This window comes from Phoca vitulina, unplaced genomic scaffold, assembly GCF_004348235.1.
Source record: "Phoca vitulina isolate PV1807 unplaced genomic scaffold, GSC_HSeal_1.0 scaffold10, whole genome shotgun sequence".
Taxonomy (NCBI): domain Eukaryota; kingdom Metazoa; phylum Chordata; class Mammalia; order Carnivora; family Phocidae; genus Phoca; species Phoca vitulina.
Genome location: NW_022589713.1, coordinates 39863744 through 39886400, shown reverse-complemented (window position 1 = coordinate 39886400; position 22657 = coordinate 39863744). Strand labels below are relative to the sequence as shown.

Genomic DNA, 22657 nt, shown 5'->3' with positions numbered 1-22657 from the left:
ATCAGATATTTTCCTGAATAATATTTTCCATTTGATAAACAGAACTCATTCCTATAAATTGTATCAGTGTTCAAGTCTTCCCAGATATTTAAATATCCGTGGCGAGATGTGTCAAGAGAAAAGTAAACATACTTCAAAAAGGGGGATAAAAAGCTTTATGCTCTGAACATGGCTTTCAGCTTAAAAAGCTAGGCTTTTTTTTTAGCACAATTCCCAATCATTCTGGAATGGCTGTGTACTAACAGATCTCAGATAGCTCTCACTGTGGGGTTAACTCTGTTGTAGCCCTGGAATTATGCTTGAAGCAAACAACATGACATCATTTTGAAGACGCGTCAACCCCTGCACCATGATGGTGGTCCATACGTACCTCCCACCGCATTACAGCGAGATGTCATTTCCCAGAGTACCAGAGCCATGGAGTAGACATCCGTCTGCTTGAAGGATTCAACATTCTCCAAATTCATCCTGGACTCTAAGACTTCTGGAGCCATGTATCTTGCGGTTCCCACCTAAAGCAATAATAGACTTTGAGGCCCATCATGTAATTCCCGGCTGCATCTTTATTTTAAAAATATAACTGATGTTTGTCCTCGACACATGCAGATGATCTTTGAAAAGCACAGTGCTCTTTTAAATCATGAGACTGGCAAAGAAAGGTACAGCTTATGAAATTATCTAAAAATAAGTTTTCTCTCCCTGAAAACACTTGAAAAAATATAAACAAAGCATACCAAAATAAGGAAATGCCAAACCCCAGAGCTGCTTTATCTAGCTTCATGATATATGTCATCGTATTCTACAATAACATCCTCACCGATAACCGGGGAGATAACATCTGTGATACTTTAGATCTTTATTTTTGCTTTTGCAAATTAACTATTTTCTCATTCTCGAAACACCAAGATTTATGGGGAAAATAAGAATCATTGCCATTAGTTTCGGTCACTTAAGGACTGTCTCAATCTTCTTTGTTTACTCCATGGTACTGTTCTAGTGTGCCAAGAATGTAGTATAATTTCATAAAATCTCTAGTAAACTAAACTGCATGAAAGTATTTCTACAGTAAAAGACCAAATCTGGATCACTGTATAATTTAGCCATGTAGGACTGATAATGTGAAAACACTGGTATACATAGGAAAAAAGAAGAAAGATATTTCTAGGGAAGGGATCACTTAAATGTTTGATTTTGTAGCCTGCATAGCTTCACTAAATAACAATGAAGTCCTACATTTTCAAGAAGCTAAGGAAGGTCAGGTGAGTTGATATTATTGTCCCAAGGAATGTTTCTTAATGGTATGTATCAGAAGAAATTTTTCTTCTTACTAGGTCACTGCATGACTCATGACCCTGTCATATTAATCTGTCCACGTTTCACTCGATATGTTTATCTGAACATTGGCTGTGCAGCCATAGACCCAAGAGGTCAGAATGAGCAGTAACCAAATGCTTCAGAAGCACATACCACCACCTGCTTAGAGGAAACAATGGTGCTTTGCAGACTCTACTGTAATCCATATCAAGCTTCCAGTGTGTGAAAACATGAGGCGCCATTATTCATAAAGGATGGCTTGGTAACTTCTAGTGACCTTCCAATATCTCCTTACCCAAAAAGGTTTCTATTTTCATCTGTGAGATGCTTCAGAGGAACTGGAGAATTGTATATCCACTCAGTCTGTCATCTCACTCAAATATTTATTGGTCACTTTTGCTGTTCAAGGCATTGTGTTAGATGTGAGCAAAAATGGAAGTGGATTTGGGCTACAAGGAGACTGCCTTCTAGAAAGGTAAAAAGAAAACAAGGTAGCCACCAATAGTTCAGAGTAGGAAGGGCTGAGTAGAAGCATAAGAGAGGAAAAAGAGACAAAGCGTGGGTGGTGTTGGAAGCAATGAAAAGTAATTTACAAATGGGAGATAAATGAAGACCAACCGAAGGAGAAGAACGTCTATCCTGGATTAGATGGGCTTGGCAGAAACCGGAGCAGAAATGTTGTTCATTAGAAAAGCACGCTGGCAGGAGAGAGTGGGGCATGCCCAGGGGCAACTCCTGACTTCGGCTAGATTCCCTAGACGGGTGTCTAGAGCGTAGGGCTGTTTGAGACAAAAGACATGAGAGACGGATGGAGAGGTGGCTTGGGCCCCCTACAAGTAAAGGGACCCAGGTCTAACTTACCTGCCCACTGTTGGCCAGGTCATCCACAGACAGAGTTGGGTCGAGGCGCAGGGAAAGCCCAAAGTCACACAGGCAGCAGGTCAGGTCATTCTTCACGAGGATATTGGAACTCTTGAGGTCCCTGTGCACGATGGGCATCTTGGGCCTCCCGCACAGGGTGTGGTCGCTGTGCAGGTGAGCAATGCCCCGGGCGAGGGAGCTGCCCAGCTTGCGCAGGTCCTCCCAGCTGATGACGTGCCGCGTGAGGTATTCCTGTAGGTTGCCCTTGGCGTGGAAGGCAGTGATCAGCCAATACTGCTTCCCCAGCTCTGTCTTCCGCTCCTCGGCCGTCAGGAATTGCAGGATGTTCTCATGCTTCAGGTTGATGTCTGAGAAGATGTCCTTCTCCGTCTTCCAGGAGGCGTACTCCTCGTAAGGGAAGATCTTGACCGCCACAGTCTCGAACTGCTCTGAAGTGTTCTGCTTCAACTTGGCCTTGTAGACCTCGGCGAAGCGACCTTTCCCCACCAGGGTGTCCAGCTCAATGGGCAGCAGCTCTGTGTTGTGGTTGATGTTGTTGGCACAGGTAGAGCTGATGTCGGAGCGGTCGTCCTCCAGAATGATCGCCAGGTGCTCGCTGAACTCCATGAGCTTCCGTGGCTTGCTGGTCTCCCAGGACGGGCTCAGCTTCTGTTGCCGGTGAACGCGGTAGCAGTAGAAGGTGATGATGACGGCTATGGCAATTCCCAGGGGTGGCAGGAGGCTGACGCCTGTCACTTGGAATATGACTAACAATAGGTCAGGGTTGTTGGTGGCATATTCTGATGTGGAAACAAAAGGAGGGAGAGAAGAAGTTGGGTTCGGTAGGCATGCACAGTCAGAGAGTGCGTCTACACCTCAGGCATCTAGAAGTTTTAACATCTGTATAGTTTTTGTGGATAATAAATTGTGACTTTTTATTCCAGGGATGGATGCACCTGTCCAGACTTCCTTGCCCCTGGCCACCTATTCAAGGTCTCCTATTCTTCCCTCAAACTTCAGCTTCAATGTCACTCTGTAAAGGAGATCTAGGAAAATGTGGGGAAGTGTTTTATTTTATATATTCTCATCACACTCTACATTTTTCCTATGTGACAACTTGGCACAATTAGAATTAAATCACTATGACTCCAGTTATGGGTTTCACATCTGCCTTTCCCTACTTTCCCCACCCTCAGCGGATTGACAATTCCATGCTGGCAGGGGCCATATCTTTCTTCTTCACCACCAGAAACAGTGCTGAGCACACATCAGGTCCTCAGTAAGTGTTGGATAAATGGACAAAGCATTCATGGAGTGTTAACTAAGCCCAAGGCATTACAGGAGGCTCTGGGAATAAAGAAAGAATGGTAGCTCCTGCCTCCAAAAAGCTTACGTAGATGGTATTGGGTAAAAATGAAGACACTCTCACAGTTCTACCATTGTCTTTATTCTTTCCTAAACTCCAGCTTGTCCTGCTCTGACCAACCTCCAGGCCACCCTTAAACATAGGTGATGGGGAGAGGAGTCTGTGCAAAAGGGTCTTTGGAAGTCAGTCACCTTATATCCACCCATTATTCTTCTTTTCAATGTGCATGTGGTGTGCAGTTTCATAGAACAGGAAATCTTACTAGCAACAGTGAAAATATTGCTACAAAGGTGAGAGGAGTAAAAAGAAGGAAATACAGCCAGTTTTCTAATTTGGACCACTGAAGCAGGCCCTGTGGGGTGATGGAGGAGAGTCCTTAGCACGAACTATCTGACCACACATAATGTAGTGTATGTCAAACTTCACTTCATGTGCTGGCCTTGGCTGGCTCTGGTTAAATAGTTTTCCTTCTTGGAAGAAAAACATGGATGAAAACAGTCAGCGGCAGGAGATAGTGAAAGGCAGTTATGGTTCAGTAAGAGCTTTGTGCTAGCCTGTCTCCACTGGGCAAGAATGCCAGAATGCTATTATTGCTTTGATATGTCATTCATTTCCCCTCAAAGTTACCTATTAACAAGAAGTCCTCATGATCAGATGCTAGATTTGCTCATTAAACATAGCACTGCTGGGTGCCTACTATGGGTATGGATGGCCCTGCCCTCAAAGAGATTATAACCCAAGGAGGATTAGGACACGCACACAGATGCATAGTAACATATGGCAATCTGGGACAGGGGCTGAATGTGTGCTGCAGTCTACACGCAGTGGTGGAATGTAGAAAAGCTTAGAGGAACAGGGAACCACAGTGACAAGGACTATCTTTTAGTTGGTCAGTGGAAGATGGGAAAAGGTCAACGACGGCTAGAAAGAATGTTACATTAAAAACGACGAATATATGATCTATTTGAGGAAGAGCAATTTTCCCAAACTGCCAAGTCCACATAAGGGAACAGAAAGGAAAAGGGTTGGATGGGTGACATGGACGTGGACATCATGTCAGAGAAAGTATCTATAATTGTTCAATTGGCAGTTTTCACCTACTGTAGGTGTTTGATGAGAATACAGCAGTAAGAATATAGTCCAGGTGCAAGGGAGAGAACCATAACCTCTTGAAGAGAACCCATTACCTAGATCATATTTGATATCATCCCTTAACAAAGCACAGTGAGAGATGACGCTCGCGCTGTGCCAGTTTGGGGTGTTTGGGTTTTTATTTTGAGGGGGTATTCAGGTTTAACATGACGTACTGCCTGGTCCTAAGGTCAGTTCTAAGCGGAAATGCCAACTTCTACTGCCTATACTTCTAGATGGAAACCTTAGCTCTTAAGTCTATTTGATGGCACTAAAAAACTGGAAAAGTAACCCCAAAATATCTGAATTTCAGCAACCAAGAGGAAAAACAGTCACTATTTTGGGGAAAGATCTATTAGTGCATTAAAAAGAATAGGAAAGGGGAAACAATATGGTAACTGACTCTTGAAAACCCAAATTCTTGCTCACATTGGGAGGCATGAATGGGACAAAGGACAGGTGGTGAGAGTGGTGACAATGGGATAAGGCAATGACAGAGGAGACTGGAACTCCAAAAGTAAAAAGAGTTCGTGTGGACAAGTATGGACTGTCCCCATCGTTCAGCAAAGTACGAGCCTGGAGAGCAAGGTTAAGGGGGCAGATGAACGAGGTGTCACAGCAGGAAACAACGTTCCTTCCCAGTAACCCCGCCTCTATCATCTGGAGTATCTCATGAATGTGTCTGCTTCAAGCACCCACTTGTCTGTAACTGCACAAGATGCCTTATAATCATAAATCAGTTTGATTCCCACGTTGCTTATTTCCCCCAAGAGAAAGTGAGCTGTACAGGGTAAATCTACACGTACTGATCACCACGCTATACCCAGCGCCTGGCCTAGGATGGGGTACCTACAGTACTCAGCAAATGTTGGTCACAGAAGCTGAATGGATGATGACTTACCCGGGACAAGAGCCCTCACATGTTTTTCTGTTCTACAGCAGGGTTGGCAAACCACGGCCCCAGGGACTATTTTGTACAGCCCCACACGCTACAAATGTTTGTTTGTGTTTTAAAGAGTTGTTTAGAAAAAGAAAGAAACTAAGAAGTTCATGCAGCAGAGATGATATCTGGCCCAGAAAGCCTAAAATATCTACTACCTGGTCCTTCATAGACAAAGTTTGTTGGCCCCTCTTGTATAGATGTTATTTGTTTTAACAACCTCTAAGGCATTAGCAGAGTGTGGGGAGACTCCACTTTGGTCCAATTGTGAATTTTCTCTTTCACATATGGGGCAACAACACAACTAGAAGATAAAAAAAAATTTTAATTGCATAATTACTTGGCTGTGTCTTCAATGGGTTAAAGAGTGCAAAACGTTCAAATGAACTGTTCACTTATTGCTGATAATTTTATTTTGTAATTCCTGGCCATAGATGAAAAGGGTCTTCCTCGCTAACTTCTATTCTTCTTCAGGCTGAGGGAAACACAAACACAGAAATCCCCCAAAATTTATGTGTGAAGAAGATTCTAGAAATCCCCCCCATTCAATATCAGAAACCAAAGCTTTACTTTCCCCTCAAATTTCCTGTGATTTCTTTTTGAAAACCTACATGTAAAAATTTGGTGGGGCGGGAATTACTGAATAACATCTGTCAATCTTGAAACTTCAAAGAGGTGGTGAAAAACCCTAACAATAGCAAACTGGGTTAAAAGGGAGCTTTGGGATGTGGTTTTATCTAAACAGGAGCCACCCACACCCTCTCACAGTATTAACCCTTGGGCTGCTACTAGAAAAACCAACAGCTGTAGGCATACGCACAAACCGGCATCTCCTTTACTCAGAGATTAGCAGGGGGCATTTCTTTTGGCCAACCCCCAAATACACAAAAACTCAGAAATCAAATACTTAGTATGAGCCTGGCTATGCACTAACAGTTTTATATAATATTTGTATTTAATTGACAGAAAAACCCTATCAGGTTTTACTATGATTATAAGCCCCATTTCACAGACAGGAAAGCTAAGGGTTGGATGGATTAAATGATTTCCCAAGATCAGACATTTCGGTAACAGCAAAGCTAGTATTTGAAATGAATTGTCTGATTGGAGACAGACAATTAATCCTGCTCTTAATCCCATGCTATGTTGTCTTTACACTTCACAATGGTGAGAGCCAATTAAGAATGACTTTATAAAACCTCTCAATTTGGTAAACTGGTTGCCTTCATTGGGGGCTTGTCTATCATTTAAGTGGTACTGGCCATTCTTAGATAATGCACCCCAAAGGGCGTGTTCTAGATGTGCAGACCATTCTCTTTGGTTCCTAACTAAGAACCACAGTTGAGTATGTCCCTGCAAATATGTGTCTTTTCCCTGCCTGGGAAGAAAAGTCTTATGTGAGGAAGAACCCTAAAATCTCTCTTGTCAGAGTCTATCCCAGGGCCTACAACATAGGACGCTCAAGATATAATTGCCGAACCATTGGAATTTTTACATAAACTGTTTCCTGGATGTCAGGTAACTAGCGCTCAAGACTTGACCTTCACATTATGCTCCCTTGTTCCATGACATCGAGTCGGACACAGGTATTCTCCACTTGTTAGAAGTCGCTGTTAAGCCACTCGCTCTTACAAAACACTTATATTAGTACCTGTTTTTGCTAAGGGCAAGAAATCCGAAGAGGACTGTCACTTCGATGAAAGGAGGCACGAAGAGAAAACGGCGGTCTGTGTCTGTTTTGCAGCGAGCTGTTACAGAGGCGGCGCACACCCCCGCGGCGAGACGGGCCCCGCCCAGCTCCTTCCCTGAGAACTGCACTGGGCATCTGAGCATCCAGCCGCCATAGCTTTGAACTCTGTGAACATCTGTGCTTTATCTCGATTTATTTTGGGCATCTGTTAGCAAGATGTGTCCCACAGTATCAGAAGAGCCTAAAAGTGGTTATTTTGGGGGGTCTGGGAATGCTCAAAAATGTTCCCCAATTAAATTAATGGTAATCGCTTCTTTGCTTTAAGTCATTTTGGCTTGCGAAAGCTTTCGTAGGAACGCTCTCCCTCTGGAGAGCAGGGGGACACGGTTCTGGGAGGGGAGGATTACAAAGAAGAGTAGAATTTCTCGAAGATTCATAGAAAGTAAAGCTCTACAGTATAATAGCGAAAGTTACTAGCCTGAGCTCCATGGGTAGAATTCAGTAGATCTGTGAATGTAAATGGGCACAAATCACATCTTTTTATTTTCTCCAACCATTAGCTAAAATTTAACATTTCCTATTAGTAGCTGTAGCTATGACTTTGTCACCAATAGAAACCACAGGTATTTTCATGCCATGTTACATTTGTGGCAGATGTCTCAGTGTCTCATTTATACTCATCACTTAGACATTTCAGTATCTTAGATCTGATGCTAGATCCTATCATTTCAAGCATGATTACAGAAGCACATATTACTGTATCACAAATTTATTTTTAAATATATTTGATAAGTATTTTTCAATATGAGTAATTGTCTTTGAAACCCCGTGTATTCTATTTTATGCCTTTAAAAACATCCCTTGAGAAGGGGTCCACAGGGTTCACCAGACTTCCAAGAAGTCCATGGCACATGCACAAAAAAAGCGAAGAACCCTTGGCAGAGGGAAGGCACTGGAGCTCCAGTCTCTGCCAGGATTTCCTAGAGCAGAGATTTTGAGATTCGGCTGTGTCTCTGGGAAGTTACTAAGGGAGGAAGCTGGTGCCAATAACAGATCCTCCTGGCAGGATGTGTTGTCTTCCCCCCAGGGGCAACTCTGAACTCTGTCAGAGCTTCTGTCCCTTCTGTCCTGCATGAAGGGAGGTCTGCAATGGAAAATGGTGGGAAGCCCTCCTTTGAAATCCCAACAATAATAAAGATAACTAACATAAAATGTGCTTTATGGAACTAGGCAATTCACTTTATAAGCATCATCTCACTTTATTTCTCCAACAACCAAGTCAGGTTCTATTAATAGCCCTGTTTTATAGAGAAAGATATTGAGCCTTGGTGGATTCTACAACATTCTTGTTTATTTAGTTTACTTAGGAAACAAAATAAAAGTTGTCCCTAGTATCAATTTTCCTGCCAATTTTCTCTGGCACAGCCAAAGTAGAATTGTAGTTGTTAAAGAGATAGGTTTTTGCTCACTATCATATCACTCAGAGCTTGGCACATAAATAAGGAGACAAGTCAAATTTGTTGAGTGGATGAATGAATAGATTTGATGAATCAATCTGATGAGGAATAATTCTGTAGAGCTGACCCCCTCTCCTCCAAAGGCCAAATTCCATGGATGAGCCAGGCTCTCCTCTGCTTGGTAAGTGCATGCTTCATATCACACCAGTCTCCCTGTAATTTGCATATAGCATGTGGGGACTGTAAGCATGAGTACCTGGGATGTGGTATGAAGGAAGGAGCCCTAGACTGGAAATCACGAGACTAAGATCCTATGCCTATCTCTATAATTAATCACCATAAAATCTGAGGCAAGTCATTCAACCTCACTGGGACTCAGTTTCCTATAAATGCTTATGGTTCTTGGTTCCACTTGAGAAAAAAAAAAAATGCCTCATCAATAGAACACTTTCGATAGAAGGAACCAGAGCCTCTTGGCAAAATGGCCAATTCTAGGTCTGCGACTGGAAATAACAAGTTTGGAATATTTTGTTACACCACATAAACAGGAAGTGATCAACGACTACTAAGGTCATGACAAGAAGACCCAGGAGTCTTCTTGATGAGATTCTCACTGGCCAAGATAGGAAACTTAGAAATTTAATGAAGATTTTAAAAAAGCAACACACTGGGATCCATTAAGTACGTTTAAGCTTATGATATCAGAATGATTAAAAAACAAATTTACCAACTTCTGAGGATAACAGGATGTCAACTCATTATATGGAAAACTAGAAAATGAAGAGAAACATCAAGCACGCCTCCTGACTTTTTCATCAGAATCATAGCACTGGGTAACCAAAGAGTTGAAGAAAACATCTTTATTAAATTTTTCCAGCTAATAAATGAAAATGAGTTGACAGAAATAGATTATCCTTTTTTAACCCTTAATTAATTAAATGGATCTAGGCAGCAAGTATCCATGCCAACTCATATCACAAAACAAGAGATAATCAGACATCATTACCCTCGATGGAGGAGCATAACGCAACCTATAGAATTGCCAAAGAGATCTAAACTGAGTCTGATAAAGCCTCGGGATTCAGCTGCCAATTTGCAAACAATACAGGGGACAGAGAAATGCAGCGAACTGCACCATGAATGCAATCAGCAAAATCCAGACTGTAAAGTAGTACAGGTTAAAGGGGTTACAATGTGCTATAAGGGGAAAAAAAGGAACTGGGGAGGGCAGTAGATTAACAGAAACTGTAGGTATATCAAATTACCAAAATAATAATAATAATAGTAATAATAATAATAGGTAGGACTAAGCTAGTATCTACAGATGCAAACTTGGATGATAAAGCCATTTAAGGAAACACAGGAAGTGATAATTATAAAAGAAGAATAGTGGTAACTTTGGAGGGAAGGAGGGCTTTGTGATTGAGTTGAGGAACATGCAAGAATTTCCGGGACATCTGACAAAGTTATATTTTTTGGGCTTGGGCAGGGGTTACAAGAATGTTAACATTCACTAAGCAGGACATTTGTTTTATGTGCTTTTCTGTATTTGTATTTTATTTTGGAATGAAAAGAGGTTTTGTTTTTTTTCAAAAGAGAGAAATCAGAAGAATAATTATGGAGGCCATGCCTTGCTCCTGGGCTGAGGATACTATTTTGGATGCTCTTGGAGGAAAAGGAAAGGGGAGACAAAACTAACTTTATTTTGGAGCACCTACTATGTGCCAGAAATTTCAAATATGTAATCTCATTTGATATTCAGAACACCCCTTCAAGTATTTATCCCATCTTAGGGGTTAAGAAATTAAGTTCCTTGTCTGAATATATAAGGACTACTATTGGTCCTTTCGAGGTACGACTGATGCTACAAGAAATGTTCTTGCAATGTGGAAGGAAAGAAGAAAGAAGGGAAGCAGGGAGGGAAGGAGAGAGGAAGGAAGAAAGAGAAATCAAGAGTTATGATAAATCACTCAAGGGCAAATAGGGGAGCCTGTTTCCCCCAAGTTTGAGTGACCCCAAAGCCTCTGTTCTTTCCACGCCACCAAGCTGTCTCCCTAGTGATGAACTCCGAAGTCTATTTAGTAATTCTGAAAATCTCCAACCAAATGTGCCCCCACATACAGAGGCCAGACCTAGTTGCAAATAAGGAACCATTTGCAAATGTCAGAGCCTTGATAAATAAATATTTTTTAAAGACAAATGTCAAAGATAAATGTTAGTATGCCATAAAAAAATACAAACTGGCAGAAAGCCTCAAGGGGAAATTTCATGGTATACATTCCTTTGGAGTGATTTAAAAGTAAACAAGTTGCCTAGTAACACACACACACACACACACACACACACACACGCACGCAAATGATCATGAAAACAGGTTGCTCCCAGCCTCTTCCAAGTCCTTTCTTATGCCCAAATCCAACACTGGTTGCTAAAGTGAATTTCAAACTGAACCGCTATAATTCACAGTTTCAAAAAAAAAAAAAATCACACAGTAAAAAAGACAATAAATGAAGGCCAACATAGTAAAAAAGCCACTGGTGGGTCAGTTAATGTGTCTTGATAAAAGCCAAATCACCATAAGTGAATTTGAGAGATGGGCTCCTATTTTTAGTATTTGAAGTAGTTTTGGCAATTCCTCCACTTAATGAAGGAGTTTGGGGCACAAATTTATCAAGGTATTAATTTATCCAAGCAATAGAAAGGGATAGGGATGATTGGTTCCTGCACGCTTTAGTGCGTGGGTATACTAATGAGCAACCCAGAGATTCTTGAAGATGATAGTGACAGTCTAACCACTAAGCTTTCACAGGCCAATACCATCTAAAGCAACAGGATATATATGCATCTGGCTGAGATCCAAAAAAGGAACCGGGGCTAAAGAGAGATAGGCTCCGGGTGGGGGATGGAGAACTTCCTGTCTCAAGTCATTCTGTTCATTATAATGTTAAAAAGCACAGCAGTCATTTACTGAGCACCTACTTCATGCCAAACACTGTGTTTTGCATGGATTATTTTGAAATCTTATAGCCACACTGCTAGATATGTATTATTTATTCCGATGCCCTGGAAATGGAAACTGGGAAAATGTACATGAAGTGAGCTGAGGTCAAAGCAGAGGAGACTTGTGTGGTAGGTGGTGATGCAGATGGAGGGGTGGAGTTTCACTGAAGAGGGATGCTTATGGTGGCTATCGGGACCTTCAGCCAGCACAGGGTTCAACATGGAAAAGAGGACAAAAGAGGACAAGAGCCCTGGAAAGAGGACAAGACTAGAGAGCCAAAGAAAAATAGAAGGAAAGAGAGAGTAAATATAGAAGCTGAAATCGACGAAATAGGAAACAAAGACACAAGGGGGGGGCAACAATACCCCAAATTGGTCGTGCGTACTGACTAATACAATACATAAACCTCTGTGAGATTGTTAAGGCAATAAAGCAAAGGCACAGGGGGGGCTTCATTACAGATACAGCAGGGATTCAAAGGATCATGACAACTTTTTGCTAACACATTTAAAAACTTAGACAACAATGGTCAAAGTCCCAAAAATATATATGTGTAACTTACCAAAGCTGACCCAAGAAAAACTGTGAAACTTGAATAATCTCATAAATATTAAAGAAATTGAATGAGTAATTAAACATTTTCTTAATTTCTTATTTACCTTTCTCTTTCTCTCTCTCTCTTTTTTAGCCTTTTCTGTCAAATTAGTGTCTTTGGTATTAACACGTCTGAATACACATCTCAGAATTTGATTTTTGCAGAACTGTCAACCCCCCACCCCAAATTTTCCTACAACAAAAACACCGGTAGAATCCTTACAAAAACGTTTAGTCTAAATCTAATCAATCTGAAGGAAATGAAATCACTATTCCCAAAGACATAGATGCACCCCCATGTTCACTGTAGCATTATTTACAATAGCCAAGACATGGAAACAACCTAAGTACCCATCGATGGATGAATGGATAAAGAAAATATAACGTATATATATAAATATATAAATACACACACAATAGGATACTATTAAGCCAGAAAAAGAAGAACATCCTGCCATTTATGACAACATGGATGGACCTTGAGTTCATTATGCTAGGTGAAATAAGTCACACAGAGAAACACTAACACTTTATCATCTAAGTTATATGTGGAATCTAAGAAAACAAAAACAAAACTAAACTCATAGATTCACAGAACAGACTGGTGGTTGCCAGAGGTGGGGGTGAAGAGGTAGGAGAAATGCATGAAGGTGGTCGAAAGGTACAAACTTCCGGTTATAAAATACGTCTGGAGGATATAATGTACAACCTAGTGACTCTAAAAATCCAGTATTGCATCTTTGAAAATTGTTAAGAGAGTAAATCTTAAAGTTCTCATCACAAGAAAAAAATGTTTGTAACTATGTGTGGTGACAGATGTTAACTAGACTTATTGCGGTGATCACTTTGCAATATATACATACAATGAATCGTTTTGCTGTACACCCGAAACTAACATAATGTCATACGTCAATTATATCTCAATAAGCAAAAAGAATCTCATTAAGCAGGAACCATCAGACAAATCCAGAATACATACATGAGCTGGCCTGTTCCAAGTCAATGTCATGAAAAACAAGAAACACACAGGTGAGGCAAAACAACCACATGCAATGGGCAGTCCTTGACTGGATGCTGAATTTAAACAACAGTAACCCCAGAGCTTGGGGGAAATTTAATATTGACCATAATATACACAGACGCGCGTGCACATGCACACACATGCTGGCACAGAGAGAAACGAGGGTGTAGTAAAATGTTAACACAGGGTAAATACCGAGAAAGGGAAAGAGTATACAAGCTCACCCTGTACAATCCTTTCAACTTTTCTACAAGTTTAAAATTTTTTTAAATAGAAAGTGGGGGAAAAAATAACCCAAAACACTTGAGCAACAGTGTTCCCCCCGAAAACCCCAAACACATACCAGTCCCGGATGAAGCTGACAGCCACCAAACTTGCAAGGAAGAGGTCATTTCAGTTTTACACAAACTCTTTCAGAGAATAGAAAAAAATATACCATGGCTCAATTCATTCTATGAAAATAAGTACAACCAAAAGCAGACAAGAAGAGTATGAGAAAAGAACATTACTAAACAATCTCATTCATGTACCGTGATTTAAAAAAAAAATTCTAAATAAATAGTAAGCCAAATCCGTTAGACAACATAAAACAAAGGTAAGACAGCAGGACCAGGTTACCAGGAAAGCATCTCTTAGCACTAAAAACAAACAAAACAACCCACTATCGTTTACCACATTAATAAATTAAAGGAGAAAAACTATATGAGATCAATTCAGTGGACACAGAGAAAGTACATGATGACGTTAAACACCTTGATAATAAATATATACCAATGATCTTCAACAAAGCTTATTTTAAGGGGAAATGTTAGATGCATTTCTTTTTTTAAAAAAAGATTTATTTATTTATTTGAGAGAGAGAGGGAGAGAGAGCAGCGGGAGGTGTAGAGGCAGAGAGAGAATCTTACGCAGACTCCACACCAAGCCCAGAGCCCGACGCGGGGCTTGATCTCATGACCCTAACATCATGACCTGACCCGAAACCAAGAGTCAGAAGTTTAACTGAGTGAGCCACCTAAGTGCCCCTAGGTGCACTTCTTTTAAAAACAGGAACAGGATGCCAACCATAGCTATCTCTGCTGAATATGAATTGGAGGCCTAAACAGTATAGTGAAACAAAACGGAAGACTCTGCATTACGATATAAAGAATTTTCTAACTCTACAGCTTCCTCTAGCTTAGTCTTTTACACCTGGTCTCAGTGACTCTTGGTCTCCATATGTCCCTGGCTGGGCTAGCTCATCTGCTATATAACCAGATGCACTGACATGTGGCTTCTTTTCTGATGAAATAATATATTTGTGAACGATGATATAGGTATCGGGAAGGACAAGAAGTTCACATTGTTAAAAGTACTCTTATATCTAGTCAAGAAACTATTATTTCCAAACAGACCAACACTAAGTTCATTTCGTTGAAACAGCTTACTTGAGGATTTTTATCCCAAGTCTCCCTCTATAACCCAGAGTCATCTTTCTTTGCCACGCTGTTTTGTTTGCTGCCTGGGATTTAAGGTCCCTTTGCATTCCTTAAACCATTTAGTATATTCTGAGCAGCCACTACATTTAAAACCCTGAAGTCCCTGCTCCTCTTGGAAGAGGAGTTCTCTTGATTCTTCTAGGACTAAGTCATGTACTAATATCTTCGTGCTACTTTACCTTCCAACCGCAGTATTTCTAAACACCACATTGAGCTGAGATCCAGTTTCATGACTTTTTCAATGCACACGGAAAAGCTGACTTTCTTGGCAATTTGCAGCGAAATTAATAAAAAAAAAAACTAGCTCTAGATTCAAACTAGTAACATTTTATCAGGCAATAGGAAGCTCCAAAAACAAAGGAGATCCTGAGATCAAAAAATTTACAGATACCGTTCTGTATATTTAGAAGCAGTGTAACTTGGTTTTTTAAAAAAACTTTGGAATTCAATTTTTAGATCTAGCTTTGTTTCTTTTTCCTTCCTCATCTGCATAATGAAGACAACCCGGGACCAACCCCACTGGGGTTCTTATAAGGCTTACAAGAGGTATTTGTCAAGCTCTTAAATATTTGTCAAGCTCTCTAAGGTAGAAAACACTCAAGAAATGTTTGTATTATTTTGTGATAAACCCTAACAAAAAATAATTCTTAATAATAACGTATTTCACAGATTTCCAACCAGAAAAAAAAAAAAAAAAAATCCTGATCTGGTGAAGAAGCATTAAAACGTCACCAGGTATGTGGTTTGATTGCAGTCTTATTGGCCTCTTTTATATCACGTCCAATGATAATGCTGCTTTTAGAGAATCCATTTTCCCCGTGACTATCTGAGCTGCAAGATTCTCTTTCTTGAAAAAGTGAAGCAATAGCACCTTGTCGGAAATAAGTTTAAGACAGCATAGACTTTAAGAGTTTGAAGTGAAATAGCAACTCTATAGTAGAAGGCTCATTTAGGGAAGTCAGGAGGTCGTCTGGCTATCCTGGGAAAATGGAGGCATGTGCTTTTTGGTTTTGGACGTCGTCCTCCCCAGGACATAACTCAGTTGAATGAAGCCTAATGAAGCTGGACCCAGTTACAATAAAGAAAATGACGAAAGTGAACCAAAGATACTGATATCTCATATACATTCACTGAATATGTTTCACGTATGTTCATTCAACATGCAAAGCAAGTATTACAGAGCCACGGCTGTACGCTGGGACCCCCAGACAGTGAGATAAAGGCTTTCATAAGAAGCCCAACAAATTTTCTCTCTTGATTCTGTTATATCTCATATGCTTATCAGTTTTCTCTTGTTCTTGCCCCATCTCACACACATACACACACACCAAGCCACCATATTTTACACACACACACTCACACTTCCTAACTCAGGAGTTCTAATATCTTATCAACATTTTCTGCATTTTTAAAAATTCTGGTGGCGAGAAGTCCCCATAGCTCAGTGGTTAGAGCACCGGTCTTGTAAAAATGTTGGTGGCATGATACAGAAAGAATCTCCTGGCACTCTGCTGCTCAAAGAGTGTTCCCCAGTTGTACACCCAAAACTAATGTAGCACTGTGTGTCAACTATACTCAAATAAAAAAGTAAAAAACAAACAAACAAAAACAAATGTGTTCCCCAGACTAACAAGCTCAGCAGGGTACTTACTTGAAATGCAGAATCTCAGCCCTGTCCTAAATTCCTGAATCAGAATCTGCATTTTACAAAGTTCTCTAGTTGCTTCATTTACACAGTCGAATTTGAGAAGTGGGGCTTTAGCAAACATGGACCAAGTTCCTTGGTCCTCTGCCATAAAGAGGATTCCCTCTCGCATAGAAAATTCATTGGGGACCTGTCTGCAAAGCCCTCGTAGAATTGTATTCCGTGCTAGCCGGTGAGAAAATGGTCCATTAGAATTTACGAAATCAACCGCAGCAGGAGTGCGAAATGAGATCGGACTCCTCATCCATCGTCTCAGCAAAAAGCAAACAACTAAACTCAGGCAAAAAACAAGAAATCATTTTAATTAAACAACAGAAGGACAGTGAGTTTGCTGGGCATACAGGATTGTAAAATTTAGCTTCCAGAATACTGACAGGACTGTTTGACATTCTGGACAGACTTTGAGGATAATTTTTTCCAAAATAATGGATGATGTCTTTCCTCCTGTCCTTGTGATTGCTTCATTCCAATTATACATATTTCAAAACTAAGCCATTCCCTAACCTTTGCACCCCATTCCATTGTCTACCTTACATTATTTCCTTCCTACCTTTCTCCCCAACAAAAGTACCTTGCAAGTAATCCCGTCTGGTATGACAACCTCTTCTGGAATATTCCTGAGATCAAAACTCTGGCTGAAATGTTACAACAGAGGGACCGCACTTCTCTTTAAATCATCCCATAATCTAATCCCAATAGATCTAGCTATAGATCTATTAGGATAAAGTCCAAACATTGGGATATTTACAAATTTACTCTTTATATTAAATCAAATGTGGCCTCCTGCTCATCTACTTACTGGTTTTCATGCTGTTCTCTAAAGCAAAAGACAACAAAATGGCTTCTTCTTCTGTGGGATTGATGACAGCTCTTAAACACTTGGTGAGCATTTCATCTGTTTCCCTAAATCACTTATTTTTCAGGTTGCACATCTCTGTTTCCTTTGATCGCTCTTCAAAAGACTTACATATCAGACTCTAAAGTTGGCCTGCCCAGCTTATAGCAGGCACCCCCTAAATGCCAGGCCCCTTTTCTAAGTGTAAAGTGATCTATTCTCTGAAATCATTCTTGCTATTCCAGATTCTCCATGTTTCGCCAGACCCAGCCACCATACTTGGAATGTAATCTGTGTAGCAAAGATTACATTGGGACTCTCGCCGGCCCTTCCGATTAGTGCAGTTGAAGACTATTATTGGTTGGTCAGTTGGTTCTGTTGTTTTGTTTTGATACTCTTGGCCAAATCACCCTCAATTCAAAATGACCTTAACTCACTTGTAAACCCCAGGGTCTTTATCACATGAACAGATGCCAAGCCAGCTTTGGATGAGCTACTGTTCTGCAATCAATCGCCTAGAACTATAGGCCTGACTTTCCATGAATCCATTAAGTTTCGTATCACTGGTCATTCCAGGCAATTAAAACCCTGATTCTGTTTCTGCTGTAGTAGGCATTCCTTCCATTGTGCTTATCATCATTCGTGTTCCTCCTTGGGATATAGATTCTTGCTACTTTTGTTGCTGTAGCTTTTGGAGGGCAACCAACATAATAGAGAGCGAAAATCATGCCAGACTTTGCCCAAGAAATGATCACATGTCTTACGAATGCCTGTTTCTCCACCAACAGAGCTGCAGCCTGACCACTTAACTTTGGTTTTGTTAGGCTCCCCCACCTGCCCTCATTCTTCTATTCTTTTTAGGGCTGCCTATCTGGATGACATCTTCTTATTCCATCTAGGGGCCCTTCATGCTCTCATAAAACCTGAAAGCAGAGATATAGTAAGGTATTTCAATATCTTCTCCAACAGGGAGGCCAGCCCACTTTAGAAAAGCATGTTAATTATTCCCACTATCGATCTCCCTTTGGCCACTTGAAACACATCCTTACTTCTCCTCTGACCTTCCACGTGAACCATAGCTTGTCGCAGATCCTCCTGAGGATCTTTACCTCCTGCGATTATGCACACTGCCTCCCCTCACTTGTCTTTGCTAGAGCAGTGACACTCCAAATTTGCCATCTAACCTTCCAGTCACACTTTGAGGTTTAACACAGACCTGCTCTGAATGTAAAATTTCATCAGTTCTAAAACCACGGATGCCTCCACCCAGTGAGGAGGCACTTGGCCTTGTTCGGAAGCAACTATTATAAGCTATGAAAAGCACAGTATCATCCTGTATTAAAGGATCCTATTATTCCTCAGGGATGTGGTAATACAGGTAAATTTTTTTTGGTTGTTCTTCTCCTCCTCTAATCTAGAAGGCTGAATTTCAGCTACATCCTGTGGTGGTTGTCATTCTCTAATTGTTACCATCCTTTTCCAGGTTGTGTGAGGAACATGATGAAAAATATAAAAATATTTGGCAGAACAAACTGTCTTGAGGTCACTGGTTCCCAACATTGGCTGCATATTAGAATATCTTGGGGAGTTTTTTTTTTAAATCCTGATACCAGGCCTCTGACCAATTAAGTCTGAAACTGCAGGGCTAAGACCCAGTTAATGAGTAGTTTTTAAAGATTCTCAGTTGTTCCCAAAGTGCAGCCAAGGCAGAGAACCATGACTTCAGCTGGATGGGAAAAATAGGTATTCGGAATAGGATGGGACCTGAACAAGGAAGGAATGGAAGGAATTTTAATGCCTGCATTTAGGATCGACTGTTCTTGACACTGGAACAGCTATATCCTAATGAGGGAACACGAGGTATATTTTTTTCAAAGTAAAAATATGAATTATGTCCTTGAAATGATGAAATGTTACAACAGAGAGACCCCACTCCTCTGTAAATCATTCCATAATCTAATCCCAAGAGATCTAGCTGTAGATCTACGAGGATAAGGTCTAAACACCGGGATATTTCAAAATTTATTCTTTACATTAAGTCTAAGTGGCCTTCCTGTACATCCACTTACTGGTTTTCATGCTGTTCTCTGAAGCCAAAGATCAACGAAATGGTTCCTTCTTAATGACTGTATAATGACGGCTGGTAAATTTGATACTCTGCATAATTAGCACTGTGCAGGAGTGATTTCAGGATCAGAAAAGGTTTTACAAAAGCATGTCAGCCAGATGTCCAACTGGTGGGTTTAGTGTGAGTGAAAATGAAAGTCAATTTCATGGTGGTTAGCTAGCTCGCTGGTGTTTTTCCACTGGTGGGACACTGGGACACTTGTAAAGTAGCAAAAGGGTCTCCGTGGACCCTTCTGCCATCACTCACCCGTGTGCTGTTTGTGGAACACGAGGTGGTCATGGGGGTGAGGAGAGACTGCACATGTACCACCTTATCAGGCCAACTGTTTAACTGGTCACTCATATCCAGTGGCTGGGATTCGAGACAGATAGTGTCCTTACTGGATTCCACTCTGCCATGATTCACATCAAAATGAGGTTCCAGCGTGGAAATAGTCACAACAGGCAACCACATGTAGCCTCAGAGCATCTTTGTTTACTGTGCTGCTTAGGAAAAAAAAAATCTACAGAAGCGAGTTGCTTTGCCTGGAGACGCCACAAATACATTCTAAGCTTCACTCGACTGAGTCACGATGCCCTCTGGCATGTACGATCTTTATTATTTCCTTGGCCAGACACGGGTCATATTCACAGATTCAGAACATGCTTTGTAACCTAGCCCATTCACAACCCAAGGCCCCTTCAGGCCTGAGTCATCACCTCAAATAACTGATTTCTCTTCCCAGGAATGAAACCAGGGACTTCCATCCATAATTTTCTTCCTCTTCTAACAACTCTTCGCAACCATATTTCCACGCTTACTTTTGTCTTCTGCATTTCGACCGGAAAGCCAATCTGGTTTGTTTCTCCTAAAACAAAAACGGCGAGCCAGCTATTTTGAGTAGCGACCGCACAGTTCAAAGGCAGCGCACCCAGAAGTCCCACAGCTGCCAAAGCACCGCTTATTCTTCGCATTTCTTCCACGCAAGAGCTAAGAGTTTCCCCAAGAAGCCAGTTCCGAGATGCTGGGACAGAACCAACACAAAGTGGGATTTAAGAGAGAGTGGGCCACGCTCCCAGTTTGTCTCTGACTCAGAAACCAATACGAGTCAATACAGTGCGGCAAGGCATGTGATCAATACACAGAGTGGGTTTGCGGGATGGCGTGAGGCCACGTGATTAAGGTCACGATAGGCCCAGGGGGAACCAGCTGGCTGAGATGTTCTGCTAGCAAGTTAAACATAGACAGGAAACCGCGCGTCTGATACTGTAAAAAAAATCATTTGTCTTCCTGCCAGAGTTAGGCCTGCAAACCAGAGAGGCTGTTTTCATTTAAAAGAAATTCTACAATGAGAGAGGGAGGAATGAAACTCTGTGGCTACTGGGAGCCCTTGTCTCCTCTCCACTCAGCCTCTCAGGTTTAAGGGCATGCTAACTGCAAAAGTCTGCACGTAGCTGGGACGTCAGCAATGAACGCACACTAGGCGGCAGCCGACTTCGGGAGGTCTGTTTCTCTGTTTAACCACATGGGTTGAACTTGGAGTCAGAAGTGGTTGCTAGAGTCCTCGTGTCTAAGTTGACTACATATAATTGATGTATTTACTGATAGTTCCATCCTGTTTAACAAAAAATATTCTCATGTAACCTATAGATAGATATAGTAGGGACGGAAGACAAGAAAATAAAAGGTGTGGGGGGGGGTGGAATGAAGATAACAAGAAGATAAATGTGGAATACAAGGCAAGCAGTGGTGTTGTCAGGAGCCACGTACTTGCTAGAAGCATGACTTAGTCGGTACTGAAGGGGGATGTACAAAAAATATGATCTACGTCACGGGTTGAAGTCTGTTTTTGTAAATGAAGTGTTATTGGAACACAGCTGCATCCAATTGTTTATACGCCGTCTCTGGCTGCTTCCACAGCAGAGCTGAGTAGCTGGGACAGGGAGAGGCTCTAGGGCCTGCAAAACCAAAAAATATTTACTAACGGGTCCTTTAGCAAAGAAGTTTGCTGACCTCTACTCTGTATGCTTCAAAGTGTCCTTAAGGTCAGAAACGAACAGGACGCCATGAGGGAAACACTCTTTCTAAGGGGGACAGCTGAGAGAAATTTCTCCTGGCTTCCTCACGGATAGAAAAATTCAATGCAACCGTTTCCCCAACAGCATTCCTCACAGTGAACATTTCCCCCTGATTTCACTTCTTAAAGCTCCTTGCTCATCTGGCTAAATCCAATGTTAAGACATTTGAATCTAGGGGAGCAATAGTAACTATTTACAGCCAAAGTTTATTGAAGACTTGCTCTGGGCCACGTACTACTTCTAAGTCCCCTACATGAATAAGGTCACTTATCCTCACGAGAATCCTGTCCAAAGAAGCACGATTTCTATCCCTATTTTTCAGAGGGGAAAACAGAGGTGGAGTGGTTCACTCAGGGAGAGTTTATGAGTGGCTTAGTGGGGATTTGCACTCAGATCATCTTACTGGGGGGGAACCATGAGCTTCTCAAAAGATGAGCATCCTGCTGGCCATCCTTTACGTTATAAACATCATTTCTCACAAGCCCGTGAAGAATGTCAGCCCGAGGCTGCACGTCTTGCCAAGGATTTGCTGAACGGTGAGTCTGTACTTCAGCGACCAGTCCTGTGCCCACAGAACAGGCAGCCTCTGAGGCGAGGGGTGCAAACCGCCACGGGTGTAAGCCTGATGAAAAGCATACAGCCCCCCACCCGACCTGACTGTGGAAGGGTAAGGGCATTCCCTGAAGAAGACACAAGATTCTCTGGTTCTCTGTGGGCAAAAGGTGAAGAACCAACTGTGAGATCTTGGGAAACTCATGTCACTCTCTGGAGACCCATTTCTTTATAAGTAAAATGAAAAGTGTAGATGAGCTTATTTCATGGGACTCACTTCAGCATAAAAAATTATGAGTCCAGAAAGGCAGGAAATAACAAGTGTTGGCAAGGAAGTAGAGAAAAGGAAACTTTTTTGTACCCTTGGTGGGAATGTACATCAGTGCAGCCGCCATGGAAATCAGTATGGAGGCTCCTCAAAAAATTAAAAATAGAAATACCATATGATCCAGCAATCCCACTTCAGAGTAAATAACCAAAGGAAATGAAAACAGGATCTCGAAGATCTATCTGCACTCCCATATTCA

At 41.4% G+C, this 22657-nt stretch overlaps 1 protein-coding gene across 1 annotated transcript in view; it reads right to left on the bottom strand.

Moving 5' to 3' along the window:
- TGFBR2 (transforming growth factor beta receptor 2) overlaps nucleotides 1–22657 on the bottom strand; it is an 88738-nt gene that overhangs the window by 18517 nt on the left and 47564 nt on the right. The window contains exons 4-5 of the mRNA XM_032408846.1: nucleotides 2176–2975; nucleotides 371–512 (exon numbers count right to left, since the gene is read on the bottom strand). Coding sequence (XP_032264737.1) covers nucleotides 371–512; nucleotides 2176–2975 — 942 coding nt within the window. The remainder of the gene's footprint in view (nucleotides 1–370; nucleotides 513–2175; nucleotides 2976–22657) is intronic.